The sequence below is a fragment of the Saccopteryx leptura genome, chromosome 2 (assembly GCF_036850995.1).
Source record: "Saccopteryx leptura isolate mSacLep1 chromosome 2, mSacLep1_pri_phased_curated, whole genome shotgun sequence".
Classification (NCBI taxonomy): domain Eukaryota; kingdom Metazoa; phylum Chordata; class Mammalia; order Chiroptera; family Emballonuridae; genus Saccopteryx; species Saccopteryx leptura.
Window position 1 is genome coordinate 327257599 of NC_089504.1, and position 27012 is coordinate 327284610.

A 27012-nucleotide genomic window follows, 5' to 3' on the forward strand; every position below is an offset into this window, starting at 1 on the left:
TGGCTTGTGAAGGCAGTGTTTCAGGGACATGCAACACACTACCCCCTGAACTTACCCATTCTCTGGCATGTGACTAGCACGGAGCTGTATCACCTGCCATGCAGCTATGAAGAAATCACTGGGACAGTCCTCGAACCAGGAAAAGTGGGGATCATTTGGCCAGCACACAGCCCTTATAATTCCCCGGTGTGGCCTGTGCGCTAAGCAGACGGAACCTGGTGAATGACAGTGGATTACAGGGAACTTAATAAAGTTGTTCCCACTTTGCATGCTGCTATACCCTCAGTAAGTGACCTGATGGATCAGTTAAGCCATGCGTTCGGGCCATACCACTTGGCGGCAGATTTGGCTAACTCCTTTTTCTCTATTGCTATAGCTGCAGAGAGTCAAGACCAATTTGCCTTCACGTGGGAAGGGTGGCAGTGGACCTTTACAGTATTACCACAGGGCTCTTTGCATAGCCCCACCTTGTGTCATGGGCTGGTGGCTGCTGACCTGGCTAAATGGAAACAGCCAGAGGCAGTTCGCATGTATCATTATATTGATGACATTATGCTAACTAGTGATTCTCTTCCAGAATTGGAGCAAGCAATTTCTACCCTGCTATCCCACTTGAAAGTGTGTGGCTGGGTGGTCAATGAGGGCAAATTACAAAGACCTGGGTTATCTGTTAAGTTGTCTGGTCAGGTATGACAAAGGTTACCCCTGGTGCAGTTATAGATAAGATCCAAGCATACCCTGTGCCCACTACGGTAAAGCAGTTATAGGAATTCCTAGGTCTGTTGAGGTATTGGTGAGCATTCATACCCCATTTAGCTCATTTACTGCTTCCCTTATCTCACCTTATTCGGAAGAGGGTTTGCTGGGATTTGACTGAGCAGGCACAAGGTGCATTTGCCTCAGCTAAGAGAGCTGTCAAGGTGGCATAGGCCTTGAATGTGTTTGATCCTGCCAGGCCCTGTGAGCTTGATGTCCATGTGACCCCTGGGGGGTTTGGATGGGGCTTGTGGCAACAGACATAGCACCTACAGCAACCTATTTGGTCTTAGTCCCAATTGTGGAAAGGCGCTGAAAAGTCCATTGCTCATTAGTGGAGAAACAGTTGGCAGTTGTGTATGCTGCCCTCCTAGCCACCGAGAGTATTACAACCACAACTCCAGTTACGGTCAAGACCACATACCCTGTTGCAGGATGGGTGAGAGGTGGAGGGTTGGGGATGGCGGATTGCCTGTCTGCCACTGTGAGGGGCCATTCTTGCTGTTTATGTGCCAGAGAAGAGGTTTTCTCTTGCCTGTGTGCTTGTCTGCCATTGTGAGACTTTATTAAATGGAATGGCCCTATGCTTTCTGGATCCACAGTTTATCTACTCACTGCCCAAATCCAATGTGGACCTGCCTGGCCTCGGCCACCAGCATTACACCAAGTAAGGGAGTAACACCCCAGATGGGCAGAGCATCACCCCACAGGGGGCTTATGGCATGGATCTGGGTCCGGGCACATGCAGAAGTCGCCTCTTTGTCTCCCCTGCTCTCACTTAATTAAAAAAAAGAAAAAAAATCAGCCTGAGCAGGTGGCGGCACAGTGAATAGAGCATCAACCTGAGATGCTGAGGACCCAGGTTTGTTACCCCAAGGTTGTAAGCTTGAGCACGGGCTCATCTGGCTTGAGTGAGGGCTCACCAGCTTGAGCACGGGGTTTCTGGCTTGAGCCTAAAGGTTGCCCAAAGGCTGACTCAGTCCCAAGGTCACTGGCTTGAGTAAAGGGTCACTGGCTCAGCTGGAGTTCCCTGGTCAAGACATATATGAGAAGCAATCAGTGAACAACTAAAGTGCCACAACTATGTGTTGATACTTCTCATCTCTCTCCCATCCTGTCTATCTGTTTCTCTCTCTTGCCAAAAATAATAAAATAATAATAATAATAGAAATCATTCAAAGTATTTCTCTGACCATATGGAATTAAACTAGAAATCAACAATAGAAAGATATCTGAAAAATCCCGCAAATATTTAAAAATTAAAAAACACACTTCTCTGGCTGGTTGGCTCAGTGGTAGAGTGTTTCTCTGGCGTGTGGAAGTCCTGTGTTGGATTCCCAATCAGGGCACACAGGGGAAGCTACCATATGCTCCTCCTCCCATTTCCATCCTCCTTTTTTCTCTCTCTTCTCCCACAGCCATGGCTGGATTGGTTTGAGTGGGTTGACCCTGGGTGCTGAGGATGGGTCTGTGGAGTCTCCACCTCAGGTGCTAAAAATAGCTCAGTTGTGAGCATGGCCCCAGATGGTCAGAGCATTAGCCCCAGATGGGGGTCACAAGGTGGATCCCAGTCGGAACGCATGCAGGATTTTGTCTCTCTATCTCCCTTCCTCTCACTTAAATTAAAAACAAAACAAAACAGCAACAACAAAAGTCACTTTAAATATTTTAAACAGAATGAAAATACAACATATCAAAAATTGTGGGAGACAGCTATAACAGTGCTTGGAGCCACTGGTAACTAGTAATTATTTAGAAACAAGCTCTCTGGTGGGGAAAAGGGTCTAGCCATAATTTGTAGTATTTTCTGATTTCTGTAGTGTCTCACCACAACTGATTTTCAGGTATCAAGCTGACATCTCTAAACACAAGATTGGAAAGAGACATAACTGATAGTCCTGAGTTTCTGAGTGGTGACCTAGAGCTGCAAGCTGACTCTTGGCCACCACTGCCTAAATGGAAGCTGTAGCATTAAATACTTATATTAGAAAGGATAGCCTGACCAGGCGTGGTGCAGTGGATAGAGTGTCGGACTGGAACTGGAGGACTCAGGTCTGAAACCTCAAGGTCGCCGGCTTGAGTGCAGGATCATCTGATTTGAGCAAGGTTCACCAACTTGAGCCCAAGGTTGCTGGCTTGAGCAAGGGGTCACTGGCTCAGCTGGAGCATCACACCCTTGGTCAAGGCACATATGAGAAAGCAATCAATGAACAACTAAGGTGCCACAACAATGAAGAACTGATGATTCTCATATCTCTCTCCCTTCCTGTCTGTCTGTCTCTATCTGTCTCTCTCTGTCTCTCTCTCATACTCAGAAAAGGATAAAAGCCCTCAAGTCAAAATATAAGCTTTACCTTTGAAAATAAAATAGAAGAACAGTGGCTTGAGCAAGGGGTCACTTGGTCTGCTGTAGCCCCCCGGTCAAGGCTCATATGAGAAAGCAATCAATGAATAACTAAGGTGTCGCAACAAAGAATTGATGCTTTTCATTTGTCTCCCTTCCTGTCTGCCTGTCCCTATCTATCCCACTCTCTGTCTCTCTCACACACACAAAAATACAAAGAAATAGAAGAGCAGACCAAAAGCTAGCAGAAGAAAGGAAATAATAAAGATAAGAACAGAAATCAGTGGAAAAAAAAATGACAAACAGAACTCCCTCTGTAACTGAACAAGGAGGCTGTATGCCACAACAAAAGCAAGCTCGTGACACAAGTGCTAGTGCAAAATGGAGGTTTCCTCAGATGTTGTGACCTTGGGAGAATGGTGGGCTCCCATTTTATCTCTCTCTCTCTCTCTCTCTCTCTCTCTCTATCTATCTATCTATCTGCCTACCTATCTATCATCTACCTACCTACCTACCTATCATCTGTCTATCTATCTATCTATCTATCTATCTATCTATCTATCTATCTATCTATCTAATATCTATCTATCTATCTATCTATCTATCTATCTATCTATCTATCTATTTTAGTGCTAGAGAGAGAGACAGAGAGATGAGAAGCATCAATTCTTCATTGCGGTACCTTAGTTGTTCATTGCTTGCTTTCTCAAATGTGCCTTGACCTGGGCGGCGGTGCTCTAGCTGAGCCAGTGACCCCTTGCTCAAGCCAGGGACCTTTGGGCTCAAGCCAGCAACCATGGGGTCATGTCTATGATCCCACACTCAAGCTGGGTACCCTGTGCTCAAACTGATGAGCCTGTGCTCAAGCTGGATGAGCCTGTGCTCAACTGGTGACCTTGGGGTTTTGTACCTGGGTCTTCGGCATCCCAGGTTGAAACTCTATCCACTGCATCACTGCTTAATTAGGCAAGAATGGTGAGCTCTCATTTTGAAGACTATCTTATCTCCTTTCCCTGCTCAAATCTGCAATCTTTTTTTAAGCAAGAGAAAGAGACAGAGAGACTGAGAGAGAGAAACAGAAAGGGAGAAAAATGAGAAGCATCAATTAGTAGCTGCAGCACTTCAGTTGTTCACTGATTATTTTCTCATACATGACTTGACTGGGGTTCTCCAGCTGAGCCAGTGACCCCTTGCTTAAGCCAGCGACCTTGGGCTGAATCTAATGACCATGAGGTCATGTCTGTGATTACACACTCAGGCCAACGACCCTGCACTCAAGCTGAACTAGCCTGTGCTCAAGCTGATGATCTCAGAGTTTCAAACCTGGGTTCTCAGTGTTCCAGGTCGGCACTCTATCCACTGCACCACAGCACCACTCAGTCAGCAAGTCTGGGATTCTTACAGAGATAGAGAGGGGAGGAACTTTTCTATATTCAAGTATCTTGTAGCTTTGGCATGTTTGGGCCCTATCCATTCATCTTTCTAGCCTTTGGCACATTCAGTGTAAGAACTTCCTACTGAATCAACTAGGCCAGTGGTTCTCAAACTTTTTGAAGTCAGGGCACATTTAGAATCCTACAAATAATTGTAGGTGCACTATATACAAATTTCTGAGAACTACGTTATAATAATTAAGTCAAATATTAAAAAAAAAAGTCCAAGCATGCTTTTATGGTAATTAAATGAGATAAATATGACAAAATTAAATTTATTCTGGCATTAAAAAACATTTTTATGTTACATTTTTTGAGTTATGCTGTTTAGAATTCTGTGTGTGGTAGATTGGAGGCTTGATTCCCAAGAACTTTAGGGAAGAGGATGTTGTCAGCAGGATGTCATGGGGACAGGTTCACTGCTTGGCTACATGCTGTTCAGGACCTTGACTCTTCCAGATCTTTAGTAAGACTTAGTTTCCCAGCTGGTTCGGTTGTAAGGACTCATCAGATGGGTAGAAGGACCTGCAATGAGAAAACTTGAACAAAGTTGTTAGTGTTTGTCCTAAATGTTGAACATATTGTTTGATTTTTTTGATTCATGTTATAAATGTAAAAAGGAGTGTTTATAAAACAGAAATTTGTAAGGGACTCTCATAAACTATTTTAAAAGGACTTCATTTGCCTGACAAGCAGTGGTGCAGTAAATAAAGTGTCGACCCAGAATGCTTAGATTGTTGGTTCAAAGCCCAGCACCGGGGTCACGGGCTTGAGCTGGGGAATCATCCACAAGATCCCTAAAGCTCTCCAGCTTGAGCCCAGAAGGGTTGCTGGCATGAAAAGCCCAAGGTCGCTGGCTTGAGCAAGGGGTCACTGCCTTGGCTTGAGCCCCTGGTTCAAGGCACATATGAGAAGCAAGCAATGAACAACTACAAGGATGCAACTATGAATTGATGCTTCTCATCTCTCTCCCTTCTTGTCTGTCTGTCTGTCTTTCCCCCTCTCTCTCTGACCTACAACTTCTGGAGCAAGCAGCCACGGAAGCCAAACCACAACCACAACCTCTGCAGCAATTGGCCCCAACAGTCAGCACTTGGTCAATAACTGCCAACTTCCTTATTTTTGCTTCTGCTTCAATTTAAGACCTATGAGGGAAAGGCAAAAGTGCCCCCCTAACCAATCACATAGGTTGGTGATCCTCCAGTCAGGGAAATACCCAAAGCCCTCCTTTTTGTCCACTGTACAGCTTTCCAACTACCCTGCCTATCTTTGAATCTCTTCAAAATGCCAAGTGATGGTGGCTGACTCCTTTGTTATGTAGCCAACTCTGAATAAATAGCCTTTGTTCTCATTTGGGTGATCTTTGTTTATTTCAAGGCAGGTGGGAATGCAAAATGGTACAAGCACTATGGAAAACTGGTAGTTTCTTAGAAAGTTAAACATAAACTTTCCATATGATTCAGTGATCCAACTCTTAGGTAATTACCCAAGAGAAATAAATACTTATGTTCATACAGCAACCTGTGTGAAAAACTTTATAGTAGTTTTATTTATAGTCACCAAAAAATTATAAACTACCCATTGTCATTCAACTGGATAATGGAATCCTGATTCAACAGAAGGAACAGAGTGTATAGTCTTATAAAGTTCAAGCATATCAATACACGTCCTGAAAATCTCCACTCTCTTAAGAAATGGGGTGTCCAGAGGCTAGAACACTAGATATTGAGGTCTTTTGCCACCAGTTATTTCACCAGAGAATGTCTTAGGCTGAGCAGGTCTAAGTTCACATAACGAAGTAGACATAGCTTACCATTAAAACATCCAGTTTGAGATTGAGCATCTATTTCCTGAAGGCTACAAGATTGATATCAATGCAGTCACACAGCTTCCTGTTGTCTTTGTAGTGGATTTCCTAGGACCATAGAAGTTTTTGTGGGAGTAGCATCAATACCCTGGCATAAATTATTCAAAATTAAGCAGTAGTGGGGAGGGTGCACTTCTTGCTCAGGCTTAACATGTAGTCACTACACCACCTTACTTCAAACCACCCTGGATGGGACCTCAAATGTAGCATAATGGTCAGTATGGGACATACCTGACCCTTACCTCTAGGAGAAATGTCTTTACTCCTCTCCCCAGATTTTCATGGCCTAGAGAAATCCAAAAGTTTCCCCCAAATTTCTGTGGAAGTCTTCAGACTAATAGCCTCATTTCTTGCCTCTCACCCCAGCTCCCAGTAAGATGTCTCTGATTGGCTATTAAGCAAATTTAGAGGCAAAATTCAGTTTCTTCACCTAAAATCACATCACATCAAGCATTTCATAATTTTTATGGAAGTTGGAGGAACCACGTCATGCAACACGGAGCATTCAGCGATTTCTTTGCCCTCCCCATATCCCACACCTTTCAACCATGGATGTTAGGAGTGCTATTTATAATCCATTAAATTACATGGTTCAGCCCCACTTAGATGGAATAATATACTGCCCACAAAAATTAGGGGATATTTTATAGCTTCATATTCATTTTGAAATATCCCCTAATTTTTGTGAGCAGTGTACTTACGAAATACAACATTAACATATCGGTTTATATTGTCCTGGTACTTTCATGATTTCACTGGGCCTACAGTGCTGAGCCTCAGTTTTGGATTGTTGAGTTTCAAAGTCTGGACATAAAGGGATTAGGAATGGCTCCTTTGCATGATGGGGGCTTGGGAAAAGACTGATGCATTAGGACTGGGAGGAGCTACAGAGCTGAACAGGGTTAACATCCAGGGCTCTCTCTGTCCTTAATTCTTTTCCTCTGTCCTTAATTTGAGGGCACCATCTGTTGTCAGTTCACAGGAGCCCCATGCGGACAAAGGAGGCCACACAGAGGTAAGTGACAGAGGACATCACCAGCATAGAAAAGCTTTGCTGGTTGTCCAGGCCTGTTTTTTTTTTAATGCAGACAATGTGTTATCTATCGACAGTCAACCCAAAACCTTGCTTAGCCCCTGTCTGAGTTATGTCAGGTGGATGGCTCTTCTTCCAACATGAACATTGTCAATTGCCTTGCTGATTGATATTTTTTTTTTAATTTTTTTTAAATTTTTATTTATTTATTTTAGTGAGGAGAGAGAGAGAGAGAGAGAAGGGAGGAGGGAGGAGCAGAAAACATCAACTCCTATATATATATATATCTTGACCAGGCAAGCCTGGGGCCTTGAACCAGCAACCTCAGCATTCCAGGTCAATGCTTGATTCATTTTCTAATAGCATTTCATGGAGTTTGTGAAGTTTTCTTTTTCAAAATTTGAAGTTTCACTCTGCAGCCAATTAGATTAGCAAGGTTGGTAAGAATACGTGAGGACTAGTTTTGTAAGTGGTCAGTTCATCACTAATGTTTTAGTTTTACACAAGCTTGTGAGTTCCGGGATTCAGAAAATAAATATGCCAACCCTATTTATTATTTACTATGTATTGCTGCATTATTATTCTCTCTAAACTCAGTGGCTTAGAACAACAAACATTTATTATCTCACACAGTTTCTGAGAGTCAGGTGGTTCTAACTTAGGTCTTTCATAACATTTTAGTCAATATGTCAGCTGGGGCTGCATCATCTGAAGGCTTGACTGGGGCTGTTTCCAAGATGGCTCCCTCACGCGGCTGGAGGCTGGAGGCTTCAGTTCCTCACTGGCTGCTGGCAGGAGAGCTCAGTTCCTTATTACACAGCCCTTTCTACAGATTTTCTTTCTTTGCTTTTTAAAATTTTTATTTATTGATTTGAGAGAGAAAGAGAGAGATAGAGAGAAAGGAAGTGGGGAAGGAGCAGGAAGCCTCAACTCCTAGTTGCTTCGTAGTTGCTATAGTTGCTGTAGTTGATTCTCATCTGTGCCTTGACCAGGCAAGCTCTGGGTTTCAAACCAGTGACCTCAGCTTTCCATGTCAGTGCTTTATCCATGGTGTCACCACAGGTCATGTAGAAGAGACTTCTTCAAAGTCATTAAAATACTTCTTTTGATGTTTTCTTGGTGTTGCTGAATTTTGTCAGATCCCCCTGCACTCCCAAAGAATATTGTCTCAGGATCTCAGAATTGGGATTCTCATCAGATTGATTCATACTTGAGGCTCTGAAGCTTATTGTATCTCCCAAGGAGCTATCTTTGTTCCAGTAAAACTTCACCCTTCCTCATGTAATTCAGGGGTAAATCCTGACAAGGTTAAGATGACTATGATGGTTTCATTTCCTTTGTCTGTTTGAAGGATTTGGGTTTGGTGCCCAGTTTTGGCCAAGTAGATAAGGGGAAGCTGCTGGATGGTTTCTGAGAAAGCTTCCCCTACTCTCACAAAGGGTGGCTCAGGAAGGAATGGCCCTTCCTTCTTCAGTGGATGTTGTGTCTGTGTGGGATTTCTGGAGTGGTAGCAGGCATTTTGCTAAGAAGGTAATTCATTGAAGGATGGAAAGACAGCAAAACAAACAATCCTGGCTTCCTCTTATTTTTTTAGAAAAAGGGAGAGAAAGAGAGAAGCATCAACTCATTGTTGTATCACTTTATTTGTTAATTGATTTGTTCTCACATGTGTGTTAATGTGGGGGAAGGGGGGCTCTAGCCAAGCTAGTGACCTCTTACTCAAGCAGAGACCTTGGAGGATTTGAACCTGGGACTTCAGTGTTCCAGATCAACACTCTATTCACTGTGCTACCACCAGCCAAGTCAAACCCTGGCTTCTTAATGACGCTGTTGAGCCATAGATCTAACAACCATAGAGACAACCTATCCTATGGGCTTTGTTGTAGTAATATAAGGTTATAATAATTAAATATATAGAAATATAAAAATATGGAAGATATATAAAAGTAATTAAAAGGATATTAAAAATAATAATAATTATTATTTTTTTAAATAAATTTTTATTAATGGTAATGGGATGACATTAATAAATCAGGGTACATATATTCAAAGAAAACATGTCTAGGTTATTTTGTCATTAAATTATGTTGCATACCCCTCACCCAAAGTCAGATTGTCCTCCGCCACCCTCTATCTAGTTCTCTGTGCCCCTCCCCCTCCCCCTAACTCTCTCCCTCCCTCCCTCCCATGTCCTCCCTCCCCCCATCCCTGGTAACCACCACACTCTTGTCCATGTCTCTTAGTCTTGTTTTTATGTTCCACCAATGTATGGAATCATATAGTTCTTGTTTTTTTCTGATTTACTTATTTCACTCTGTATAATGTTATCAAGTTCCCACCATTTTGCTGTAAATGATCTGATGTCATCATTTCTTATGGCTGAGTAGTATTCCATAGTGTATATGTGCCACATCTTCTTTATCCAGTCTTCTATTGAAGGGCTTTTTGGTTGTTTCCATGTCTTGGCCACTGTGAACAGTGCTGCAATGAACATGGGGCTACATGTGTCTTCACGTATCTATGTTTCTGAGGTTTTGGGGTATATACCCAGTAGAGGGATTGCTGGGTCATAAGGTAGTTCTATTTGCAGTTTTTTGAGGAACCACCATACTTTCCTCCATAATGGTTGTACTACTTTACAGTCCCACCAACAGTGAATGAGGGTTCCTTTTTCTCCACAGCCTCTCCAACATTTGCTATTACCCGTCTTGTTGATAATAGCTAATCTAACAGGGGTGAGGTGGTATCTCATTGTAGTTTTGATTTGCATTTCTCTAATAACTAATGAATCTGAGCATCTTTTCATATATCTGTTGGCCATTTGTATCTCTTCCTGGGAGAAGTGTCTGTTCATGTCCTCTTCCCATTTTTTTATTGGATTGTTTGTTTGTTTGTTGTTGAGTTTTATGAGTTCTTTGTAAAAAAAATAATTATTAAAATTAAGTAAAGTTATGCCAATTGGATAGGAATTAATATAGTGGCTTAGTGCTATAACTCTGTAATGTGATACACAGACTCTGACTTACAAGCAGAGCCCAGTTAGTATGTGTGTGAAGCTATACATAGATAAGAAGTGGCTTGGTGTTATTTACATTAACTTTGTAAATTAATGAAAATAAGAACATCTTAAAAAGTGGTTTAATGTAAACATTTCAGTAGATTGACATAAAGGGAGTTCCCTTCCAGGAATTCCCAAAAAGGTGGTTTGAGGTGATAATCCTGTAGATTGACACCTGTTAAAAGGCGTTGGCCAAAAGACTACTAAAGCTGAGGGGCCCGTGCTGCAGTAGTAGTCGCCCAGACTCCAACCTTGATGTGGATTGTCTCCATGCCACTCTGAGCTCTTCCCAAAGCCAGCCGAGAGGAGCACGCCGACGGGGCCCCCTTAAGCTGTACCCAGGCACGCCAAAAGAATTTGTGAGCAGTAAATTGCCTGTGTGATTATTGCAACTAATTTGTGTCGGTCGTGTCTTTCCTCCAGTGGCATTTAACAGTAGCATCCTCATAGCCGCCTCAAGAGTAGTCTCGAAGAGGCGGTCAGCCCTGCTGATAAGCAGGAGTGTCCCACTGCACAAGGAAGTGGAATCAGGGACGCCTGATCAACATAGAGCTTGGGCTCTACTGGGACAGGCTTCTTCTTTTCTGAGACAATAACTTTCTCTTGTTTGAGCCATTTTGAACAGATTTTTTGGTTAACGCAACCCATTAACCAATCGATTTTTTGGTTACTAACTGATACATTTATCTATTTCAATTAATCCTATTTATTATTTAGTCTTTGCTTTTCAAAAAGTCGCAATAAAACCAGTGGTAGTCCCTTGAATCAAACCTTTTGACGTATCAGAACAGTTTGTGACTGTCTTGAGAGCAACCCTACTATTTTAACAACAGTAGCACGTTCCAGGCTTTTACCGAGTTTTACCTGCCCCAAAGCATAGAGTCGCTACTTTCAAAGGAGCCCAGGTTTCTTTTAGTGGAGAAGACTATTATAGACCATAATCTTGGCTCTAAGGAAGTGATGTAGGTAAAAAGAAGTCATTTCTATGGGGCTCTTTTTGTAGTGATAGAGCTTGAACAGGGCTAAAATTTTTCCCTTTTTAAAAAGATTTAAAATTTTCTTATTTATTGATTTGAGACTGACAGAAAAAGAGAGGGTAGGGGCAACATTGATCTGTTCCTGTATGTACCCTGACTGGATATCAAACTGGCAACCTCTGCATTGGAGACAATGCTCTAACTAACCGAGCTATCCAGCCAGGGCACTTTCTTAATATATAAATAGTTCTTACAGATCAAAAAAAAGAGACCAAAATCAAATAGAACATGAAACAGCTAGTTCACAGAAAAAGAAATACAAATGGCTCCTACAATATGAAAAGATGCTCAACCTTACTCATAAGAAGAGAGATGCAATTAAAATTCTACTAGGTACCATTTTTCACCTTTCAGATTGGCTAATGTAAAAGCATTTATCAATACACAATTGGGCAAAAGTGAGGGAGAATGGGCATTCTTATATATCCATTAACTCACTGATGGGAGCATACATCGGTACAACTTCTATTAAGGGCAACTAAGCAATTTCTGCCAAAGGTACACATGCTTTTAACCTAGAATAGATCTTGTATTTCTAGGATTTTGTATTACAGATATACCGACATAGGAAAAATGGTATCTACACCAGGTAACATTTTTCCAGAACATTTCTTTTATAGTTACAAAAGATAGCAAACAAACTAAATGTCCACATGTAAGAAAACTGGCAGAGAACATTATGCTATATCAAAACAATAGCCACCGTAAGAACAAGGAAGCTCTGTAAGTACTGATGCACAATGATCTCCTGATTTATGTTGTAATGTGGAAAAACAAGGTGCAGAACAGTATGTAAAGTTTATACTATGTGCAGAAAAAGGACAGAAAGGATAGGCATGTACTTGCTTGTGAATGTGGACGGCTGGGGTGGGGTGAAGGGACTGAGTCGCCTGAGGCAAAGAGGGAGCCAGACACTAGCAAACACCACTTTCTACTTTGTGAACTTTGGATCAAGTGAATGTACTTCCCATACCCTCACAAACAAAACAAAACAAAAAGTCAAGCAGACAAGAAAGTATGCATTACAGACATTTTCCACCAAATTCATTGGTTTCACCAGACGAATATTAATCTATACCATGAGGGTACCGGAGCTTGTTTTGCTATTCTCTTATTATTTACATGGAAAGTTCTTTGTCTTCGTTTCCTCAAGGGAAGCACTTCTCTTTCATTAAACTTGTAGTTCGGTATGTTTGAGCAAACATTGACACCCACAAACCTGCTACTGTGCTAAATTCAGGGGAAACAAAATTGAGTAATTTGTACTGGGATGTGTTCCTGGCTTGGGAGGGGCTCCCCTTGGTGGGGGATATGGACATACAAACAAGTTACTCTAGTATTAAGTGTGCAATAATAGAAGTATGCACACAGGGAAAGCAGTAGAGAGGAAAGCTGATTAGCTCTGGTGAGGGGAGAGGGAGGGGTCGAAAGGCCAGGGAAGACTTCCTTCAAAAACTGAAGTCTAACCAGAGTTTAAAAGGTGAATAAAAATTTTCAGGAGTAAGGACTGCAGGCAAACAACAAAGTGGATTCTGGGAAACACAGGGCTCCAGCCCAAAGTGGAGAGAGCAGAGGTGGGGTGGGGTGCAGTGGAATGAAGTGGGAGGAGGGCAAGCAAGGTCAGCAAGAGCTCTGAGGGACAAAATGTTTGGATTTTCACCCTGCAGGCAGCAGAGAGGCAAGGCTTGGAAGTTGGAAAGGCATGAGCCCCAGAGCCTTGCACCGGGAATAGCTGCAAGGGTTCACATCTGGTCAAATTAATTTGGTGGCACAAAGGTATCTTATTCAAATGCTGCTGCAGATCAGGCCTCCTTGCCTCCTCATCCACCCCTACAACATTAAGCATGACCGTTGAAAAGGGTGAATCAGCTTGTGAGGCTAGCAAGTGTGTGTGTGTGTGTGTGTGTGTCTGTGTCTGTGTTTTAGATGGAGGGCGCTTCCAGGCTACACACACCACCTGCCCCCTGGGCTAGGTGTCAGTTCCTTCTTCCCGCATGTTTTCTCCCAAATCCTATTCTGCATCCCCATTCCATCCTCCTCCCACAAAGATAATGGTCTGCACCTGGTACCCCCTCTTGGACCCAGTTATTTGGCATGTCCACTCTTCTTCCCCCTCAGAAGGCACGAAACGTCTTTGGACAACATGGGTGTCTACCGTGTCCGCGTGTTCACTGGGTCCTCCCTCTATGCGGGCTCCAACAACCCGGTGCAGCTGTGGCTGGTCGGCCAGCACGGGGAAGCTGCTCTCGGGACGCGCTTGTGGCCGTCGCGGGGCAAGGTGAGGGGGCTGGAGCCGGGCGGTGGGATGCGCACCGGGCCGGAGGCCGTCAAATACCGGGGAAGAGACTCGCCCCCGCGCTGAGAGCACTCAGAGACCGCTGGGCGGAGCACTTAGGGCGGGACGTGGCACGTAGCAAGCGCTCAATAAAAGTTCGGGCCACCCGGCTTCCTTGGGACGAAGAGGATGCTCCTGCACGCCCACAGAGCTCTCTTTCTGAAGCTCAAGGACCCTTAAGCGGCTGTGCATCTCCTGTTTTCCTCTCTTCTTCAAAGCTGCTATTTCAAATCTCTTCTGCTGTTGCTGAACCTCCGACCTTGTGGGCTTTATCACGGGCAGGGGGGGATGGAGGAACCGAAGCGGGGAGGGGGTTGGCTTCTGTCACTTTTTCTCCCTTCATCCCCATCCCCAAATTTCCACCGTCCATCAAGCGCTCTCCAAGACCCCCAGATCCAGATGTCTGCCCCACGGATGCCTAAAGGAACATGCCCCAAGGGGGGCTCCTCACCTCTCTCACACCTCTCCTCTTGCCTCCCCCTCTGTTCGCCCCAGTCTAAGCACGAAATCAAGGGGTGTCAATTCTATCTCCTGGACACCTCTGGCCTCCCTGTCTGGATGTCCGCTTCCCCCCCTCCCCACAGCGTCTCCTTGAACTTACGTCACCTTCAGCCTCTTCCACCACCTCATCGTTTTCTTTCTGGCCTTTCCAAGCTCTTCTGCAGCCAGAAAGACTTCTTCCAAATACTTTCCCCCAAATACTTTCCCTTTAAAAGACACCCCCCCCCCCCCGAATTTCGCTTAAAACATTTGAATGGCTTCCGCTTGTCCTCAGGACCAAATCCAAAGCCGTGGCCTAACCTTCGAGACTTTTCACGATCTAGTCACACTCATGTCCCACATACTCTGTGCGCCCCACGCCTCTGCCGCCCTCGATCAGCCTCCGCTCTCTCACTTCCTCTCCCTGGCACGCACGTCCCCAACCTTTTCCTTCCTCGCACTTTTTCTGGCTAAACCCTTAGCATCTAGAGGTCTCCGCTTAGACAGAATGTTCACGGGGAAGCCAGCCCCCAGGTAGGTGAGAGCCTCTACCGCGCTAAACCTTGGAGGTGGCATTGGGGTCGCCAGGGTCCCACGGCGTAACTGCCTGGTCCACAGTGAACCTCCCCGCGCACCTGTGTGGGTGCCCAGCACCCAGCTCAGCGCTTGGCACATCAAAGACTACAGAAAGGGAAAAGAGCAGGAAGGAGTGCATCCTCCCTCCTCTGCCTCACCCTGGGCTGAACTTGACGACCCAGAATGGGGTCCAGGGGACATCTGGTCCGTGCCTGTCTTTTCTCTTTTGAGTTCCTTTTGCGCCGCTTTCCCAGAGGCCCAGCAGGGGGGCCCCGGGGGAGCTGGGAATCAGTCCCAGTCCTCCTTCCGGGCATCACCCTGGACGGTGAGCCTCTTCTGTCCTCTGTAGGAGACGGAATTCAAAGTGGACGTGTCGGAGTACCTGGGGCCTCTGCTGTTCGTGAAAATGCGCAAGCGGCACCTCCTTCAGGATGACGCCTGGTTCTGCAACTGGGTCTCTGTGCAGGGCCCCGGGGCCAGTGGGGACGAGTTCAGGTTCCCGTGTTACCGCTGGGTGAAGGGCGATGGCGTTCTGAGCCTGGCTGAGGGCACTGGTGAGTGCAGGGTGGGCTGCGAGGAGGCTTCTGGGGCCCAAGAGAAGCTGGGAGTGGGAGGAGAGGAGAAGACTGGAAATGGTGAAGGGGCAGGAACCGGAGGGCCGGTCTTTTCAGCCTGTGGAAGAGGCAGGTTGCTGCAGATGGCATACAGCAGAATGGAGGCTGGGGAGGGCATGGTGCTGAAGTGTCAGGCCCTCTACTGTTCCCGAGGTGGGCTGAGAAGGCACCCCTGGCAGGGACAGGGGAGAGGCTCTCAGGAGAAGCCTTATTGTCCACGTCCTCCTTCCACTTCTAGGCTGCACATTGGTAGATGACCTTCAAGGCCTGTTCAAGAAACACAGGGAAGAGGAGCTGGAAGAGAGAAGGAAGCTGTACCTGTTAGCCTGCCCCCTGCCCGGTGAATCCTCCTGACCTCACAGGGAGCCCTGGCCCCTCCTCACATCAATGCCTGATATCATTTCTGCACCACAGGTGGGGTAACTGGAAGGATGGGTTAATCCTGAATGTGGCTGCAGCCAGTATAAGCGACCTCCCGCTAGATGAGAGATTTCTGGAGGACAAAAAGATTGACTTTGAGGCTTCACTGGCCAAGGGGTGAGAACAAGGGGCACTGGATGAATGAGAAGTACCCTGGTCCAGTGGAAGCCAAGGGGCTAGACTGGTCCAAGGTGGATGCCAATGGTTGTAATGTGTGATTCTGAGAATAACTCTCAAACATTTTGTCTATCCTTTCCTGAAGGCTGGCTGAGCTAGCTGTCAAAGTCTCTTTAAATATTCTGGCTTGCTGGAAGGAACTGGATGACTTCAGCAGAATTTTCTGGTGTGGCCAAAGCAAGCTGGCTGGTCAGTATCCCTCCCCCAGTTTTTCTCTGAGATTCTGACCCCCAGATTCCACTGGGAACAGTGCGGGGAGACCTGAGGTCTGGGTTCTTCTGGTAGGCTGGAGTCAAGAGGGGATGGTTTGGTGGGGGTTGGAAGAACCAGGACCTCAAATCTCACAACTTGATCCACATCCCCAGAGAAGGTGCGGGAATCCTGGCAGGAGGATGCCTTTTTCGGGTACCAGTTTCTCAATGGTGCCAACCCAATGCTGCTAAGGCGCTCCAGTCAACTTCCTGCCCGCCTAGTGTTTCCTCCAGGGATGGAGGAGCTGCAGGCCCAGCTGGAGAAGGAGCTCCAGGTATAGACATAATAGCCCAAAGGAGGCCACACAGTGAAATAAGAGTGTGGTTACTGTATGTGCTGCTTTGGGGTCCACTGTGAGCCCAGCTTGCTGGTGGATGGCCAGAGGAATTTCTTCAGGGGAAATATTGAGTGGTCCTGGAGAGGTGTACACACTTCTCCAATGAGAAGTGCATAGTGTGGAAGAAGAGGGTGTGATGGGTGATAGAGAGAATTAAAATGAAAAAATAACTGGGCCTTGGTGCTAGGGATTTGGGGGAGTGTGGAGTAAGAGAATCAGATCTGTGTTGGGTTATTAACCAGGAGTCAACACGGATCAATTGAAAGAGAAAATTCAGATTATAAGATAAGATAGACTTGGATTTGAACCCTGGCTCTGCTGTTTATAAGCTGTTTGACTTCAGGTAAGATACCTTTTCTCTTTTATCACCTGTGTCCTCTTTTATAAAACTGGGGCTAATTCAAGTGCGTGTAAGAATTATGTGAGGCAATCGGCATGTGATTCATTACCTGGTACAAAGTAGATGATGGTGACAAGTTAGTTTCCTTCTTTTCCTTCTTCCCTTGGGTAATCTGGGTGAGAAGAAGATGGCTTATGCTGATAGCACTTGCCCTCTACCCCCATCCAGGGAGGTACGCTGTTTGAAGCTGACTTCTCCCTGCTGGATGGGATCAAGGCTAATGTCATCCTGTGTAGCCAGCAGCACCTGGCAGCCCCTCTGGTCATGCTGAAACTGCAGCCGGATGGGCAACTCTTGCACATGGTCATCCAGGTGAGAGGACCCAGAATTTCTTCTCCCCTGTGGCTGGCCCTGTCATTTCAGCCCCTTCCCCAAATTCACCGAGGATTCCCTTGTGCTGAGCATGAGGTGGCACTGAAGGAGGAAATAGGCAGAGATGGGAAGTTGCAGTCTAGCTGGAGAGACAGTTGGGAAAATCTATATGTGCTCCAGTGCTGAGGAAGTCCCTGAGGATGGAGACAGTCTGGGAGGAGTCAGAGGAGATGAGGTGGGCTAGAGCCTTGGGGGAGGGGCTGGACCTGCCCCCAGGGGGAGGTGGGTTGGGCAGAAGGCTGAGGTGTGATGAGTGTGAGAAGTCAGCTTACCAGTAGACAGTTGGGCTGGAGTGGTGGGGAATAGTGTGAGGTGAAAGGGCCCAGACTGTAGCTGGCAGTGGACACCAAATCAAGGAGTATGAACAGAGGTAGCTGGTGTAGGCTGTTGTGAAAGATTCTGTTGGCACATTCTATGGGTGATTTTGTATAGGATGGACCAGAGAAGGGAAATGCTAGATACAAAGATTAGGGTGACATGCTCCAGCAATTGTCCAAGATGGGGGTGATGGGTTCCGATGTGGGGAATAACTGTGGGAGTGCACAGGAAGGAGGATGGGCATGCAGAGGAAAATTAAACTGGCCTGGATTCAAGGAGAGAGAAAAGAAAACATCACGCAAGGCACCTGTGGAAATAAAGAGAAAAATGTGCTTGGGTGGCCTTTTGTCAGGCCAATCATGAGGTATGGGGAGACATTCAAATTGTTACAGCTAGCTAGTGACCAGTAGCTGAGAACTGGAGACTTAGTCAGCTGAGTAGGGATAATATTGGAAGATCCAAGAGAAGCTGAAATTTCTGAAAAAGAGCACGGGATAAAGGAAGCAGAGGGTTTGAATCTTGTTCATCCTGAGGGGACTGAAAGGGAAGGTGGAGGCCAGCAAGGCAGTGGAAGAAGAGTTTCTGCAGAAGGCCCGGGGTAGAGCAGCTCGAAGCATGTTAATGCTCTGAGAGGTAGGAAAGGGAGGAGATGGAATAGTAGCTGTTGGGGAGTAGCAGCAGTCAGATGGAGAAAGCTAAGCAAATCTGAGGAAGAAGGGAGGGGTTAAATATGCAACAGATGGGGAATCTGCTGGGCACCCGACACTCATCTCTCTCTTCCCCACTCTTATCCTTGCTCTAGCTCCAATTGCCATGCACGGGATCCCCCCCACCACCACTTTTCCTGCCCACGGATCCCCCGATGGTCTGGCTCTTGGCCAAATGTTGGGTCCGCAGCTCTGACTTCCAGGTTCATGAGCTGAATTCTCATCTTCTGAGGGGACATTTAATGGCTGAGGTTATCGCTGTGGCCACCATGAGATGCCTTCCAATGATACATCCTATCTTCAAAGTAATGCCCTATCCCCTTCTCTTCTGCCTGCCCTTTGGCCTCAGGCACAGTCCTTCCTCTGGAGGCACTACCTCTGTGGACTTTCAGGGTGTGGGGAAAGCCAACCAATGAAAGACAAGTGAGCAAGGGAGCGAGCAAGGACTGTTCTGCATTTTCAACAGGGCGACATCACCTCCCAAGTAGGGGAAAATGACTCATTGGCAAGGTGGGCAGTGGGTGTGGTGGGAGGTAAGAAGTTTTACTCTCTTTATGTATAATGCACAGATAGATAAATGTATTACTTATAAATAGTACCCACAAAAGACTGGGATTTCTTCCCAAACAGCGGGGTTTGGGAACCTTTTTGGCTCAGAGAGCCATGAGCGCCACATATCTTAAAATATAATTCCATGAAAGCCATATAACAACCTGTGTACGTTATGCATTATCCAGTAAAAATTTGGTGTTGTCCCGGAGGACAGCTGTGATTGGCTCCAGCCACCTGCAACCATGAACATGAGCGGTAGGAAATAAATGGATCGTAATACATGAGAATATTTTATACTTTTAAAGTTATTATTATTATTTTTTATTAAAGATTTGTCCGTGAGCCAGATGCAGCCATCAAAAGAGCCACATCTGGCTCGTGATCCATAGGTTCCCGACCCTGCCAAAAGGGGACCATGCAAATAACAGATTTTTCCAACCAGTTTTGAAGGGTTCTAAAATAATAACATATAGGCCAGTTAGATGTGCTCAGGTAAATAACAGTAGCCATTTTTCTTTTCAAACAGACAATTTGAATGCAGTATTCACCCATTACCTTTTATTCTTGGGTGCTTGTAGTGGGGCAAGAATCATTCTGGATGTCTGTGCTAAGTAATTCACTTTAGGGCTCACAGGCAATAAAGATTGCATTATAACATATTAGCTGTGACAAGTACAATGCAGAGAATCAAAGCAGAGTGATGCGATGTCAAGTTCAGATTGGGTAGTCAGGAAAGACTCCCTTAATGATCTGACATAGAGAACGAGACTATGAGGCGCCAGCCATGAGATGATCAAGGCGCACACTATTCTAGGTGGAGGGAATGCTTAGAACAGTGAAGAGGTCTCAGGCAGGAACAAGCGTGGCATGTCTGAAGAACAGAGAGAAGGTGAGTGCAGGCCCTGGCTGCCTGGCTCAGTGGATAGAACGTCGGCCCAGCATATGAATGGCCCAGGTTTGATTCCTGGTCAGGGCGCACAGGAGAGGTGACCATCTGCTTCTCTCCCCCTTCCTTCCCTCTTCCTCTCCTACAGCCAGTCACTCGATTGGTCCGAGTGTCGACCTCAGGCACTGAGGATAGCTCAGTTGATTTGAGCATCAGCTCTAAATGGGGTTTGCCAGGTGGATCTCAGTCAGGGCATGTGCGGGAGTCTGTCTCTCTATATACCCTCCTCTCACTTAAGATGAAAAAGAAAGAAGGTGAGTGCAATGGACAAAATGGAGAGGGTAGGAGATGGAGTTCTGAAGGTAGGCAGGTTACAGCATGCATCCTCAGTAGAAGCAATTATACCCCCATGGGGTGAAAATGGGACCAGGACCATGAAAAAGTTCTGGGGTGCAAAAAAACTTACAATTTTTAGGTAGGTATCAAACATATGCATACAGAACATAACTGATATAGTATATCTGTAGCATTAAAATTTCATGGGGTGAAACATTTGAGATCTTGCTTCCCAACAACTATCATCAGTTTGGCTCAAATAAAGTCTTAGGAAAATTTCTTTAAAAAATTCAGTGGGGGGGGTGAGAAGAGGAAAATATATCTGAAAAGGTTCTTTAGAAGAGTGATAATAAAGAAAGGTTGAAAAAAATGAGCTACAACTTGGACAGTCTTATATGAAAAGAAAAGGAGAATCATTTTATTTTTTTTACAATATCATTCAGCAATAAATCAATGGTTTGTGGAATGAGTTACAAATCAACTGAACGCTCTTGCTGTCGAGGGACCACTGAACTTCATGTCTCTGCTTTTCCTGAAGACCGGGAACCTTTCCTGCTCTTCAACTCCAGTTTCCTACAGGGACTTGTCACTGCTCTCCTCTGACTTTGCAGTCTCTGGCTCTCTCCTTCCAGCTATTAACCCCACACCTGCGATACACCATGGAAATTAATGTGTGGGCCAGGACTGGGCTGGTCTCTGACATGGGCGTTTTTGACCAGGTATGAAGACAGACGGGGATTCTGGAGCTCATGTTTCCTCCAGCTCTGGCCTTGGGCAGGTGGATTTGCCTGACCCTGCCCATCCTTGCTTTTCAGGTGGTGAGCTCTGGTGGGGGAGGCCATGTGGAGCTCCTTAGGCGAGCTGGAGCCAATTTAACCTATAGATCACTCTGTCCTCCTGAGGACTTGGCAGACCGGGGGCTCCTGGGAGTCAAGTCTTCCTTCTATGCCCACGATGCCCTGCGGCTCTGGGAAGTCGTCTCTTGGTGAGGCAGGGGGAAGACAAGGCTGGTGCAGGTGGGTGGGCAGGAAGAGGCCCAGGAGAACAGAAGGTCTGTGTTGGGGCCTGGGGGCCTGGCCTGGCCCTGTGAGCAAGGAGCCCAGGGTCTGGAGGCTCCCTGTCAGCTTCTGCTCTCTCGGCCCAACCCCTTGGCCCTAGCTATGTGGAGGGAATTGTGAGTCTTCACTATAAGATGGACGAGGCCGTGAAAGAGGATCTTGAACTGCAGTCCTGGTGTCAAGAGATCACTGAAATTGGGCTGCAAGGGGCTCAGGACCAAGGTGAGTTGAGCTCCTGACCTGAGACCGCCAATGTGAGGGATTCCTCCTTGGAACATCCCTAGAATCCCCCCTATTTCTCTTAAACCTTCCAGAAGCATGTCCAACTGCTATTTAAATGCCCAAAGGCCTTCTTCAATTCCTATGCAATAAGAACCTCTCTAGGTCCCAGATGCAGGGGCACCAGTGGCTGCTTATAAATGTTTAACAACTGGCTCTCTGAGGGAAAAAAGAAGCCCTGGTTTTTAGCATTTGGCCATTTCCATGGTGCAAATATTTCCACCGTAGCTACAGATGTGATGTCAATCAGCTTGCCTAATACCTGAACATTTAACGTAACTGACTCTTGTGAGCCAGTATGACCCGTACCAGTACCCCACTGAGAGAGGCCCTCCCAGGGGATCTCCCCATTTCCCCACTGCAACTCACATCAGTTCCTGAGATTCCTTGCCCCCCTCTCTCCCGTCTTGCTCTCCCTGCTCTCTGAACTCTGCTTCTGTTCCTGGCTTCACAGCTTCTAACCTTCCTTACCCCTTGCAGGGTTTCCCATCTCCTTACAGTCCCGGGACCAGCTCTGCCACTTTGTCACCATGTGCATCTTCACCTGCACTGGCCAGCACTCCTCTGTCCACATGGGCCAGGTACTTACTGTAGGAGGGCAGTGGACATTTGCACCTGGACTGGAGGAGGGGGCTGTGTGAAGGCGGCTAAAGTTCTGTGCTTAGCAGATACTGATTTTAGATATCTGTCCTTCCTTAGCTGGATTGGTATTCTTGGGTCCCTAACGCACCCTGTACGATGCGACAGCCCCCACCGACCACCAAGGATGCGACACTGGAGACGGTCATGGCAACACTGCCCAACTTTCATCAGGCTTCTCTCCAGATGTCCTTCACTTGGCAACTGGGCAGGCGCCAGCCTGTTATGGTGAGAGCCAGGTGCTCTGGTCCCTGAGGAAGGGGGCAGCTGTGGGGAGATGGGCACTCCAAAGCGGGGGTCATAAGGCGATCAACTGCCTTTTTCTCCCCATGCCAGGTGGCTCTGGGCCAGCATGAGGAGGAGTATTTTGGGGGCCCTGAGCCTAAAGCTGTGCTGAACAAGTTCAGGAAGGAGCTGGCTGCCCTGGATAAAGAAATTGAGATCCGGAATGCAAAGCTGGACCTGCCCTACGAGTACCTGAGACCCAGCCTGGTGGAAAACAGCGTGGCCATATGAGCTGCCCTGACCTTTGGTTATTTCAGCCTCCCTTCCACCCAACCCACAGCCCCATCCCTTAGTCTTTCAGTCTTATCCTCCCCAACCACACGCCTTTCTATCTCCACCCTCTGACAGAGTCACCTTTTCCTCTGTATGCCCCTGGTGAATAAATTTTACTGCAGATGAACCGTCTAGAGGCCGCATTTCTCCTGTATTCCTCCATCTTTTCCTAGTGTCCTCCCTTCCTCCCTCATTGAGCTCCCAAAGGGCAGATAATAGTTACACTTACATAAACTATTTTATGTTAGAATGAACTAGGGTAATAATACATGTTACTCTATAGTCTTAATAATTTTGAAACTAACCTTAGTTTAATGACAACAAAGAGATATTTTAGACCAATGAAAGAAAAGGAATTAGATAAAACTATCCTAAATGAAATACTGGCAAAAGAATATAGCATGCCTTTTTAACTCCATTGGATTCACCACATGTTCGGAATCCAGACACAGGACAGAGCAACCCTCACACAGTAATTCCCAAGATTTTTCAGATTTTCACACTGTGGCTCATTTAGAAAATAATAAATGGGCCTGACCAGGTGGTGGCACCATGGAAAGAGTGTCGGACTGGGACACAGAGGTTCCAGGTTTGAAACCCCATCCAACTTGATTGTGGGCTCACCAGCTTGAGTTCAGGGTCGCTGGCTTGAGTGTGGGACCATAGATATGACCCCATGGTCACTGGTTTGAGCCCAAAGGTTGCTGGCTTGAGTAAGGGGTCACTCACTCTGCTGTAGCCCCCCATTCAAGGCACATATGAGAAAGCAATCAATGAACTAAGGTGCCACAATGAAGAATTGATGTTTCTCCTTTCCTGTCTGTCTGTTCCTCTCTCTGACTCTCTCTCTCTCTCTCTTTCTCTCTCTCTCTCTCTCTCTCTCCCTGTCTCTGTCAAAAAAGAAAAGAAAAAAAATAAATGAAAGAAAATGATTAATGGAAATAAACTGGTTAAACTAAAAAACGCTGCTCCCAGCTGGAGGTATTTGGCCTTGGGCTTCAGTCTAAGGGATGTATATTTATAACCCTTTTTTTAGTTTAACAGCTAGGAAGCTCAAAATGAAAATAATTAACTGGAAAAATTGTAAAAATCTCATGGTTATTTTAATTAGTAACAAGAAAGGAACCAATAAATTTCAACTTCCGTATCTAATTAAAATTTTGAAAAATAAACTTGGAAGATTTATTTCTTCATATGATCATCTGTGGATATTTTAAAACAGAAGATAGGCCCTGACTGGTTAGCTCAGTCAGTTAAGAACAGCGTTTGGCAACGAAAAGGTTCTGGGTTTTATTCCTGGTCAGGGCACACATAAGAAGCAACCACTGAATGCATGACTGAGTGCAATAATAAATGAATGCTTCTCTTTTCCCTTCTCTTCACCTCCCTTCCTCTCTCTCCCTCTGTCTCTATCAACAAAAAAAGAAATTAAGCCCTGGTCTGACCAGGTGGTAGCCAGTGGTTAGATCATCAGACTGGGACACAGAGGACCCAAGGTCAAAACCCTGAGGTTGCTGGCTTGAGCACGGGCTCACCAGCTTGAGTACAGGGTGGCCGGCTTGAGCGTGGGATCATAGACATGGCCCCATGATAGTTGGTTTAAAGCCCAAGGTTGCCTGACCTGTGGTGGCGCAGTGGATAACGCGTCGACCTGGAAATGCTGAGGTCGCCGGTTCGAAACCCTGGGCTTGCCTGGTCAAGGCACATATGGGAGTTGATGCTTCCAGCTCCTCCCCCCTTCTCTCTCTCTGTCTCTCTCTCCCTCTCTCTATCCTCTCTAAAAAATGAATAAAGAAAAAAAAAAAAGCCCAAGGTTGCTGGCTTGAGCTGCCCAAGGTAGCTGGCTTGAGCAAGGGGTCACTTGCTCTGCTGGAGCCCCCTGGTCAAGGCACATATAAGATCACAATCAATGAACAACTACGATGCCTCAATGAAGAATTGATGCTTCTCATTTCTCTCCCTTTCTGTCTTTCTGTCCCTCTCTGTCTCACTCACTGTCTCTGTCACACACACAAAGATACACACACACACACACACACAAAATTAAGCCCTGGCTGAATAGCACCATTGGTTGAGCATCGTCCCAGAGCACAGACATTGCCAGTTCTATTCGCCAATCAGGGCACATACATCCAGCAGCTTGTTCCTCTCTCTCTCTCTCTCTGCCTCTCTCAAAACAAAACAAACAAATAAACAAACAGAAGATAACACTACATATAAGCCAAATTTTAAAATAATACAAAATGTTGCTTCTTGACTATTGAATTTGGCAGAAAACATATGGATGAGGCTTGGTCTGATTCTTGAAGAAAGAATAAGAAATATGTCATTGAGAGGTGGGGGTGGAGTCTAATGCTGGGATTCGGGAGAATCCACAGATGGTAAGAGGCACAGTCTGCACTTCTGTTTCATCTTCTCCTAGGTATTATACAGGGGGTTCTCGGGGTATGACACAGTTCGGTTCCTACCAGAATGACATAACTTGAATTTTGGTGTAAGTAGAAACACACCGTAGCCTAAATCACTTACCTATCCTAACACAGTTGTAAAATCATAATCTAGAACATAAAAACACAACTAAGCCACAGGAAAAAAAAAAGAACATAAATATACTGTACTGTAGCAACAGAAAAAGTGACAAAAATTGAGAGTAAAATAAAAAAATTCCTTACCTTTATTCCTGTGATTGGCTTGCACACTGGAAGGGGCATTGCAAGGTGGGAGAGAGTGACCCACTGGGAGGAGGAAGCTGAGGAGGCAGGAGAACCTGCAGAAGGTGCTGGAGATACGGGGTCAGGTGAATCAGGATTGCCTAAGGAACATGCAGGAGACACTGGAGATGATTTTACCTGCACTACAGGTGTTCATCTCGAGAAGCAGCTGATGTGGAGGGTGCAGGATCTGTTGCAGGCCTCTCTACCTTCTTCAAGAATTGTTCCAGGCCAGTCTGGAACAAGTTCGCCCCTGTAGTCTGTAAGTACGACACTAACGGTGTAAGCCAAAACACTCACGCTTCAATTTTTTAAAGTTTTTATGGGTGTGAGTGTCATAAACTTGAAACGTCACATGTCAAGACTGTCGTAGCTGAGAACCCCCTGTATGGTTTCTTTTGGGCACTATTGTAAATAAAATTGTGTTTAAAAGTTTATTCCCAACTGTTTATTTCTATTGTATGAGACTATAATTGATTTTTATATATTAATTCTTTATCCTATTATCTCACCAAATTATTTTAGTAGTTCTATACATTGTTTTGTAAATTCCTTGGGACTTTCTGTGGAAACAATCATGTAATCTACAAATAAAAATAGATTTATTTATTCCTTTCTTATATAGTTTAAATTTTATTTATTTATTATTATTTTTTGGAGGATGACGTCAGAGTAATGGCGGGGTAGGAAGCGATACCGATAAATCTCCCCCAAAACTCAACAAGATCTTCAACCAGAAACAGAAAAACCTATACTTGGAGCCTCCAGATGCTTCGCAATACACCGAAGGTATGGTCGAGTGAAAAATTGGCTAAATATATAACCAAACCCCGAAGGAAATAGGGAGTAAGAAATGCTCCGCCTTCCTCACTAACCTAAACAGGGCAGCTTTCTCTGGTAACTGTGAATATAGAAATGGAGGCGGGCAAAGGGGGTGAATAGATCCAGGCCGCGGCACAAACGGCCGAACCAGGCTGTGGCACGGAGATCCAAGCCAAGGAAAAACTGATCCTGTGGCAACCCGGGCAATACAAGCTAACACTCGCGCCAAACCTAAACAAAGAAAGGCAAGCGGGGCAGCCATTTTACCCAATCTCCTGGTTGGTGCGCAGTTAGTGGGCGAGAGATTTCTTCCTAAGCCCCAGGAGTGGGTGCCCGTGTTACCCCACAGAGAGGCAGAGTCAGAGGCCTTTCTGTGGGTCGAAAGCAGAATCTCTGGGCAGCCCCAGCGCCCTGGGAAAGCCGCGCATGGGAGGGAGCGAGAACTAATTCCAACGGTGGAAATTTTCCGTGCTGGTGGGGGTTTCACTCAGAGGGAAACGCTGCCGGTCTCATATCCTGGTCTGCGCGCGCAGATAGGGAGTGAGAGATTCCTCCGAGTGCCTTGGCAGTGCGCGCCCGTGTTATCGCACAAAGGGGCAGAGTCAGGGGCCTTCGTGTGGGCCAAAGTGGAATCTCGGGCTGCCCCAGCGCCTTG

The 27012-nt window shown here is 45.9% G+C and overlaps 2 protein-coding genes across 2 annotated transcripts in view; one reads left to right on the forward strand and one right to left on the reverse strand.

Annotated features, from left to right (window-relative positions):
• The window catches only part of LOC136391548 (polyunsaturated fatty acid lipoxygenase ALOX12-like), a 189582-nt gene that overhangs the window by 151951 nt on the left and 10619 nt on the right, over window positions 1–27012 (reverse strand). The window lies entirely within an intron of this gene.
• LOC136391553 (polyunsaturated fatty acid lipoxygenase ALOX15-like) lies at window positions 13657–22947 on the forward strand. Its single transcript, XM_066363289.1, has 14 exons — window positions 13657–13806; window positions 15269–15473; window positions 15772–15853; window positions 15948–16070; window positions 16216–16319; window positions 16496–16656; window positions 17288–17431; window positions 18612–18821; window positions 20923–21009; window positions 21106–21275; window positions 21449–21570; window positions 22108–22208; window positions 22327–22494; window positions 22603–22947. The coding sequence occupies exons 1-14, from the start codon at window positions 13672–13674 to the stop codon at window positions 22780–22782; spliced, it is 1992 nt and encodes a 663-aa protein (XP_066219386.1). The 5' UTR covers window positions 13657–13671; the 3' UTR covers window positions 22783–22947.

Bases quoted from the DNA above. Each gene is read 5' to 3' on its own strand.
- LOC136391553 (XM_066363289.1), top strand. From the start codon at position 13,672: ATGGGTGTCTACCGTGTCCGCGTGTTCACTGGGTCCTCCCTCTATGCG. The intron at 16,657-17,287 runs GTATAGACATAA...ACCCCCATCCAG, and splicing joins AGCTGGAGAAGGAGCTCCAG to GGAGGTACGCTGTTTGAAGC. The intron at 22,209-22,326 runs GTACTTACTGTA...GTCCTTCCTTAG, and splicing joins CCTCTGTCCACATGGGCCAG to CTGGATTGGTATTCTTGGGT.